Below are 9,609 nucleotides of genomic sequence, written 5' to 3'. Positions count from 1 at the left end.
TTACTGGACAAAGTTTTTAATAATAATAATAATAATAAAAAAACATATACACTGAATTACTTTGTTACTTCACAATGTAAACTTTAAATAGTCCGACATATGAGTACATCATTATGGCTTAGTTATTTCACAATAATAATTTTCTAAGCTACATGCTCTAATTAAAGCTTTCATAAAAACTACCGATCTTCAAAAATCGATTTCATTTACGCCACTATATCATTGGCTTCTGTTTTGATTTCGACTTTTACTAATTTTTCCAAAAGAGAAACGTCGTCTGAGTAATCAGTGTCAGCCGTTGAATTCGAATCTAAAACCTCACCTGGCATTTCGCAATTCAGGACAGAGGACTCCATGTGAAAAAGCGAAGAAGCATCAAAAGTTTCCTTTTTAATGACTGTTTCCTTCGTGTGAGTCTTCATGTGAGAACAAAGGTCATCCAAACTGGAAAATGCGGCACTGCAAATTGTGCACAAAAGAGGGTCACCACAAGTATGTGTTTTCATGTGCCTTCTGAGTGCCGATGGCAACGAAAATGCAGCGACGCACAGTCGACACTTGTGAGGTCGTTCTCCCGTGTGTGTTCGGATGTGATTTCGTAAAGTGAACGCGTCTGAGAAAGCGGCACTACACATCGTACATTGGTGAGGTCTTACCCCGTCATGCCTTCTGATGTGCCGTTTCAGAGAACCCGTGCGAGAGAAGGCAGAATTGCAGAGCGTACATTTGTACGGCTTTTCGTCCGTGTGCGTCAGGTGATGCACTTTCAAATTTCCTGCCTCGGCAAAGGCGGCTTCACAGAGATTACACTTGTGGGGTCGCACGCCAGTGTGCGTCTTAAAATGTCGTTCTAGATTCCCTACGGTGGAGAAAGCGGCACTGCACTGCGAACATTGATGCGGTTTCTCGCCCGTGTGTGACCTAAAGTGCACTTTTAAGTGACTCTTTTGAGAGAATGCCGCATTGCACCGAGTGCACCGGTGCGGCTTTTCGCCCGTGTGCCTTCGCAGGTGCATTTTCAGGTGAGTCGTGTGAGCAAATGCAGCCTCGCACACCACACATTTATGAGGTCGTTCGCCAGTGTGCGTCAAAAAGTGTCTTTTCAAGTTACTCGTCGAAGAGAACGCGGCACCGCACGTTCTACACCTGTGCGGCTTCTCTCCCGTGTGGGAAAGGTGATGTAATCGAAGATGGCTGGCCCGTGAGAAGGCACTACCGCAAAGGGAGCACTCGTGGGCTTTCTCTCCTGTGTGAGTCAAGAGGTGTTCCTTAAGATGACTCGTCTGGGCGAATGTGGCAATACAGACGGTACATTTGTGGGGCCTTTCTCCTGTGTGAGTTCTTATGTGCGCTTGCAGGTGACCAGACTGTTTAAAAGACGACTCACAAAAGGTGCACCTGTACGGTTTCTTGTAAACGTAAGTCACAAAGTGAGCATTCAAGTTGCCATTAGGTGAGATGTCAGGTTCCATGCTGCTGGCTGGCCTATACTTACTCTCCGTTACATTACATCTTGTTTCACCTGAGAAAAGAACAAAGGAGGAAAACAATTAATAAAGTTATAACAAGAGCACTGTAGTGAATTTCAGTTTCTTCATGTGAAAAAAAAAAAAAAAAAAAAAAAAGACAGCAAAAAATGAATCAAATATACCAAGAACACTGCGGTGAATTTCTGTTTCTTAAAATTCAACATTTCTACATCTTCTTCATAACTGCATACATACCTTGGTATGTTTTACTCTGTCGTCTCTGGCAGGGATCCTGTCATCTTCCACACTGTTTATTTCATAATAATTATGTTCCTGGACCTCTCATCCTTTTCTGAATGCATCAGGAAGTCTGGTTTATTTCTCATTATGTACAAAGTCCCTGGGTTTCTCTTGTAGGTGAGAGCCGTTTCTATAGTAAAACCAACATATGCTGCCTGTAGTTGCGTTATCTGAATTGAATAAATACACATTACCATACGGATTAAATACAAATGGAAAAATAAAATAAATCAAAAAGAAAGAAAATAACATATTAATAATAACAGTAATAATAATAATGCTAAAGTTGAAATCCTGATTTCATCTTTAGTCAGTTTTCTTGAATATGGCAGGTCATGACATTTCAAAACAATCATGGCTGGAGGAGGGTTTCTTTACAAATCCCTCATAGACTATGTATGTATGTTGTTGGCAAACATGTCTTCCATGATGAGTTGTAAAGTATAGGATGAAGTGTCACATCCTGTCCAGTTATCTGTAACACAGTTATTCAGGTTCCTCTGGATCCCAAGGAGCAGCTTTGGTTACCCGTGGCAATCATCACAAACAGCTGTGTTGAACTGTGTGCATAATCTCTTGGGCTTATGCAAAATGGCAGTAAGAATGCAGGAGAAGAATGAGGTAGAGATATTGGATGAACTGCAGATTCTGTACCTAAGAATATATTACGAATATACTTTGAGTTTAGTCATATTACAAAACAACACAACTCATTTATATAATATTACTTATTATAACCATTATTTCGAGCTTCATAGACTGGAAACCTGCAGTTCTACAGGAGTAAGGAATGATTCTTGGGTCCACCACAAAACTCAATGTGAAGAAACACTAGTCTGTGGTTATAAGATTACATACATACGTACATATACCAAGGCTTTTTCCCCCTTACAAGGGAGGTAGCCAAAAAGAAAAAGGCATAAAATCATTCCCACCCATCCCCTCCCTGAATACACTCCACACCCCTCCACCCTCCCTCCCATCTTAGCACCTCCTGAATGACGGGTCTTCCCTGCACCTTGTCCACTGCCCTGGGTCAGAAGCAGTGTCGCAAGACACAGCACATCCACAGCAAGGCCGCTTCATTAAATCGGCGACCCCCCCTCTCCGTCCCCCCATTGCATAAAATGAGAGGACGGGGAGAAATCCCTTCGGGCTGCGTCAAATTTTGCTCACACATACTACCTCACCCCCCATCCACCCGCCCATTCCAACTCATGCTATCACAACCATTCTCTATTCATCCCTGTCTTCTGTCCTCTCCCGTCCTTCCTCAACAGACATTCCCCTCTTCCCCAAAGCCCCCTTCACCCCATCCATCCACCTCATCCTGGGATGCCCCCTCATTTTCACTCCCTCCACATCTGCCTTCCACACCTCTTTTACTAGTCTTTCTTCACTCATTCTTTCCATGTGTCCAAACCATCCTAATATTCTTTCATCAACCCTATCTCCCAGCTCTTTTTCCACCCCTGTTCTCCTCCTCACCTCCTCATTTCTCACTCTATCTAGCCTAGTAACCCCCATCATACTTCTCAGACACCTCATCTCAAACACATTCAAACTCCTTCTCTCTTCTTCTCTTATGTTCCATGTTTCTGCCCCATACAGTTCTGTTGGTACAATCACTCCTTCATACAGTCTCCTCTTAGCATCCATTCCCAAATGTCTATTCCTCATTACACTCTTTAATCCACCAAGGCATTTACTCGCTTCTCTCAATCTACATTCTACCTCCACTTTCACTCCACCTTTCCCTGCCACATTTGCACCCAAGTATCTAAAACTATCCACTTCCTCCAGTCACTCTCCCTTAATGCTCACTTCCAGTCTACTGCCACTTTCACCCCTTGTACATCTCATCACTTTACTTTTACCCACATTTATCTTTAGCTTTCTTCTATCACATACTCTCCCAAACTCTGCCACCAACTTCCTCAATCCCTCCTCCGATCCTGCCACAAGCGCAGTGTCATCCGCAAACAACAGCTGGCTCACCTCCCACTTTTCTCCATTTTCTTTAACCATCTCCAATCCCTTGCATTTACCTCTTGCACCACCCCATCCATGTATAAGTTGAACAGCCAGGGCGACATAACGCATCTTTGACGAAGTCCCACCTTTACCTCGAACCACTCACTCTCTCCATTCCCAATCCTGACACAAGCTCTACTATTCACATAAAAACTCTTGACAGCTCCCAGAAGCTTTCCTCCTATCCCGTATATCTGCATAACCTCCCACAGTGCCTTCCTGTCTACCCTATCATAAGCCTTTTCCAGATCCATAAAAGCCCAAAAAACATCCTTCCCCTTTCCTTTAGCTTTCTCACATATCTGTCTTACCACAAAGATCTGATCTACACAACCTCTACCTGCCCTAAATCCACACAGTTCCTCACCAATTACTCCTTCTGTTCCTCTCCTAATCCTCTCAACCAAGATCCTCCCATAAGCCTTCCCGACTACACTCAACAAGCTAATCCCTCTGAAACTACTACATTCACACTTGTCCCCTTTTCCCTTGTAAAGAGGAACTATACAGGCACTCCTCCAGTCCTCCGGCACTCTACCCTCTCTCCAACAAACATTAAATATCCTCACCAACCAGTCCACCATCACTGTACCTCCCTTTTTCAGACATTCCGCATGGCATCCATCCAGACCAGGTGCCTTACCTGCTTTCATCATCTTAATAACTGCCTTCACCTCATCCTTCCTTATTTCTCCTCCATTCTCCTCATTCATCACTCTCATTTTCTTCGCACTTCCCACTGCAGCAATCTTTCCTTCCCTACCCTCCTTCACATTTAGCAACTCCCTAAAATATTCTGCCCATCTACCCCTTACTGCCTTCTCTTCCATTATCATCTCTCCATCTGCACCTTTTACCTTTTCTTCTCTACTTGATTTGCCTCCTCTTTCTTAATTTCTTTCCAAAACATCTTTTTATTACTTTCAAAATTTTCTGTCATACTCTTACCCCATTTCACATCTGCTCTCCTCTTTGCAACCTTTACCTTTTGCTTTACTTCTCTTTTCTTTTCTTTGTACCTCTCATATGACTCCCTCGTCCTATTTTGTAACCAATCTGTGAAAGCTCGCTTCTTCTCTTCTACAACCTTTTTTGTTTCCTCATCCCACCATTCACTACCCTTTCTTCTATTTCCCCCTGTCCTTCTTGTTCCACACACCATCCTTGCACACTTTATGACTCCCTCCTTGAACCATCCCCATTCCTCCTCCACACCCAGCTCTACTCTACCCTTTACTCCATCCCACTCCTCCTTCAGCTTCTTTCCGTACTCCTTCACCTTTTCATTCAAAGAGTTCACTCTAAGAACCTCCCTACCTTTTGTCCCTTTCCTCTTCCTCCATCTATCCTCCACTTTCAACTTACCTTCCACCAAAAAATGATCTGATATTCCCCCACCCTCTCCCCTTAGCACATGTACATCCTTAACTCTTCCTATCATAATCCTATTTACCACTACATAATCCATTAGCGCTCTATCTAATTAATTTATTACATCAAAAAGTGGCAGGCATAGTGCATGGCCATGTAGCCAAATTCAGGTATTTAGAAAGGTTTCATGTTTCTTTCATTGTACTACCTATGTATATACATACATGTGTATATATATATATATATATATATATATATACATATATATATATATATATATATATATATATATATATATATATATAGTCAATATCCACCGACATATGGGTGATTTATGAGTCCATTACCTTGATTAAGTATCTTATACTGAACAGCTACAAGTGTCCATTAACAGAACTGGGTGCATTACTGTCAGACAGGTAGTGCATTACCCAAAAATCTGAGGTGCATTTCTGTCAATGCTTATTACATGCCTATATACATATATACAATGCACATATGTATACATATAGATTTTTGGTAAAGCACTACCTGTCCAGCAGTAACGCATTGGTGGGGGGAACTGGTGATGGTTAGAGGTAGCAGTATTTACCTAACTGTAGTCTACAGGAAAGGGGCATCACTCAAATCCCACGTCCTACTCTCTCATTTCATCATACCTATCCTCAAATTCATGTACATATCTAACTTAATCTATATCCTTGATCCCAATGATCATATTTAGATTTGAATTCATGTATTGTTTAGCTTGGGCTATATCACTTTCTAAGGTATTCCAAGTATTTATGTGGAAAACCATTTCTTCACATCTTTTAGACACGTGGTGTCTCTTAACCCATGGAACTCCGATGACAAGATGTCATGTCATTTGGTCAAATAAAACAAAAAATCATAATAAAACAACAAACTGTTTGATGATCCACCAGCACCAGAAAAATATGACGTCGTCAGTCCTCCTCCTCGAGGAGGAGGAGGACTGATGACGTCACATTTTGGAAATAACAACACAAAATGTGCTTCAGCGGCAACACTACACCCCTGAATGTATGGGTGAACAAATAATAGAAAGTAAATAAAATTAAGTGAGCCATAAAAGATCATAAAGGAGGAGCATGCCAACAGGAAATCTTTTCGTCCATAATTAGGTCGGATGCAAAAGAAATTATGATAATGATAAATGAATAAATAATAATATCAAAATAATAAATAAAATAAATAAATAGGTCAAGTTAAATAATAAACAAACAGGTAAATACTAAATAATAAATGGACAGACAATAATAAAAAATGATAAAATAAATAATAATAAATGGACAGACAATAATAAAAAATGATAAAATAAATAATAATAAACAGACAAACAATAACAAAACAAATAAGATAAATGGCAGGTATTACAGCATCTTGCTTAGGTGTTTATCTAAACGAATCTTAAAGCTTTGAATTGCATTGCACTGCTTCTGCTTCTGCACTGCTTCTGCAGTGCAACATTACACCCCTGAATATATGGGTTAACAAAAAAAAAACAAAAAAAAAAAATGATGTGAGCCATAAAAGATTATAAAGGAGGAACATGCCGACAGGAAACCTTTTGCAAAAAAAAAAAAAATAATAATAATAATAATAAATAAATAATATAAAAATAAATTAAATAAATAGGTAAAGTTAAACAATAAACAAACAGGTAAATAGTGAATAATAAATGGACAGACAATAATAAAAAATACTAAAATAAATAATAATGAACAGACAAACAAGTCTATTCCATTCATTGACTACACTATTGGTAAACCAGTGCTTGCCCATTTCCCTCTTAAATCTAAATTTGTCCAATTTAAATCCATCACTGTGAGTCCTGTCCTGTTGTCTTAGTCTGCATAACCTTTGTTAAAGCCCTTGATCCACTTAAATACTTCTATTAGATCACCCCACACTCTGCATCTTTCCAGAGAGTGTAGCATAATTCTCGTAAGATAAATTTCTGACCCATGATATAGAATAAATCTCCTGTAGTAAAGAAATTAAACCCGGTTCATAAGGTTACGTGCTATTCAACCTACCATGGCACATTGTCAAATAACTTTTAAGAAAATTTCAAAATTATTATCCTATAATGTTCTCCCATTTTGGTGGGTATATTCATTCGTAAATTTCAATATATATCATATATATATATGTGTGTGTGTGTATATGTCATCTTGACAGGCAGAGGGGAAAACACACAAATGGAACGAAAGTTTATTCTTTAACTAGTTTTGCACTACGGTGCTTGTTCAGAATGTTACACTGCAGAAAATACTGGCAATAAATACAGAAAATGTGTGGGTAATGAACTAGGATAGGTCCGAGTTCAGGGAGGCTCTAACTCTTGCATGTTGGTCACACTGACACTCCTTGAACTCAGACCTATCCTAGTTCATTACCCACACATTTTCTGTATTTATTGCCAGTATTTTCTGTAGTGTAACATTCTTTCTGAACAAGCACCATAGTGCAAAACTAGTTAAAGAATAAACTCTCGTTCTATTTGTGTGTTTTCCCCTCTGCCTCTCTCATATATATATCATATATTTTAATATTCAACCAAGGTTTCATTTACTAATTCCCAATTTAGCCTATCTTGGGACACCCTTCCTAGCCTTGTCAGAACACAATGGGCTATATCTAAGGCCCATACCAAGTCAACAACATAGAAAACAGTCAGATTTTTTTTTAAATAATTTACAAAGCAATAAAGACTTTGCTCAGCCAAACAGAATTGCGTGCCTCTCAGTAAATATTCATTAAAAATACCCATAAAACTAGTTGTGTTGTCATTAATAATGATAATGCAAATACTGGTTTGTAAACTAATTGTGTATTTTAGTAGGGATTTCCCTTTGAAATTCAATATGACATCTATGATAGATCCATACTCATTACTGGATGCTAGTAATGGGCGGATATCTTATGGGAAACTCAAGAACGCGAGATTCAAGATGTTGTGAAGGATTTCGACTATATTAAGCTTTCTCTAAATACACACACATGTCCCCTTAACCTTAAGATATTAATCAAATTTAGGTTCAGTCTTAAATTTGGAATTTGTACCTCATTTTCAACGTCACGTCCTCGACCTCTTCCTCAGCTTGGTTCGCACAGCTGACAGGTAAACAAACACATTCTTAGTTGTCACTCCGTATTGGCCTCCAGTGCATCCGAATCAATACGGGATGAAAACAAGATAATTTTCTCCCTTAACAAGATTACTGCTGCACGACATGATACATACAATATATAAAATTTACTTGACCTTATTTTCTCAGTAAATCAGTGTATTGGAAGACATCAATTCTGTAGCCATTTTTAAACTGATATTAATTCCCAAGGAAAACTCGGGCTCTTCTTGTGCAAATGACGTCTACGTGCTTTGGTCTATTGATGGACACAAATCATTCGGCACCTGTCGGTGACACTGTAGGGTATTATGCTAATGCTACTTCGCTTGAGCAGAAACGACTTCGGCTACAATACTCAAGGTTTAACATCTATAAGTACGTCATTCAGCTTTTCACTATACGAGTCACGAGTAGTTTGTAGTGGTGGGCAGCTACCGGTAAAGTTACCGGTTTTATCGGTAACAACCTTAACGGTAGCTTACCGGCAAAAATTCTGCTACCGTTAAGGTTCCGTTAACCGATAAGCTATACCATAACACTCGGAGAGCGGTAAGCACGTCTCAGCTTGGTGGTACTGAGTGACGGTACTGACGGTAGTGGTGGGCAACTACCGATAGTTACGGGTTTTATCGGTAACAACCTTGACGGTAGCTTACCAGCAAAAATTCTGCTACCGTTAAGGCTCCGTTAACCGATAAGCTATACCATAACACTCAGAGAGCGGTAAGCACGTCTCGGCTTGATGGTACTGAGTGACAATACTGACGGCCCACTGTACCGCTAATTTTACTGGTTAAACTTTTACCATTAAACAAGTATGTACCGCTAAGGTCTCGGTAATTATTTTACCATTAAAAAACAGGTTTTTTTTTGGCATTTTTGTCAATTTATCAATAGAATTAATGTTGTTTCTGTGATCAGCATACGAAATCATATTAATTGTGAAAGTTTCATCGAAAAATTCCGCGTGTCGCCAAATGAAGACTCATATATGTATATATATGTATATATATATATATATATATATATATATATATATATATATATATATATATATATATATATATATATGCTAGTGATGAAAATGCCAATATGCTTCTGTTTCTAAATAAGAATATGAACTAATTTGTATGGAAAGATAATTGAGGAAATAAATAAAAAATATGCTAACAATGAAATCTAATATATCCTTGAGTATTTACCTTGGTCTTTGGATCACGTGCTGGGCTAATTTGTATGAAATAATTATTAAAACAAGGGAACATTAAAAGCAGTTT

At 39.0% G+C, this 9,609-nt stretch overlaps 1 protein-coding gene across 4 annotated transcripts; it reads right to left on the bottom strand.

The window, feature by feature from the left end:
• Window positions 1–8,485, bottom strand: LOC143031153 (uncharacterized). 4 transcript variants are annotated; one of them, XM_076194662.1, is made up of 3 exons: window positions 8,467–8,485; window positions 1,725–1,939; window positions 1–1,522 (listed from the first exon to the last, which is right to left on the bottom strand). In XM_076194662.1, exon 3 carries the CDS (start codon window positions 1,470–1,472, stop codon window positions 207–209), a length of 1,266 nt encoding a protein of 421 aa, XP_076050777.1. In that variant the 5' UTR covers window positions 1,473–1,522; window positions 1,725–1,939; window positions 8,467–8,485; the 3' UTR covers window positions 1–206. The 4 variants fall into 4 exon arrangements, with proteins under 4 accessions (XP_076050777.1, XP_076050778.1, XP_076050776.1 ...); XM_076194663.1 differs by lacking the exon at window positions 8,467–8,485 and adding an exon at window positions 8,265–8,411 and having other exon boundaries at window positions 1,652–1,939; XM_076194661.1 differs by lacking the exon at window positions 8,467–8,485 and adding an exon at window positions 8,265–8,411.
• Between the last annotated feature and the right edge of the window lie 1,124 nt (window positions 8,486–9,609).

The sequence above is a fragment of the Oratosquilla oratoria genome, chromosome 12 (genome assembly GCF_046742065.1).
Source record: "Oratosquilla oratoria isolate Oo_2021 chromosome 12, ASM4674206v1, whole genome shotgun sequence".
Taxonomy (NCBI): Eukaryota; Metazoa; Arthropoda; class Malacostraca; order Stomatopoda; family Squillidae; genus Oratosquilla; species Oratosquilla oratoria.
This window is presented reverse-complemented; position numbering and strand designations above follow the sequence as displayed.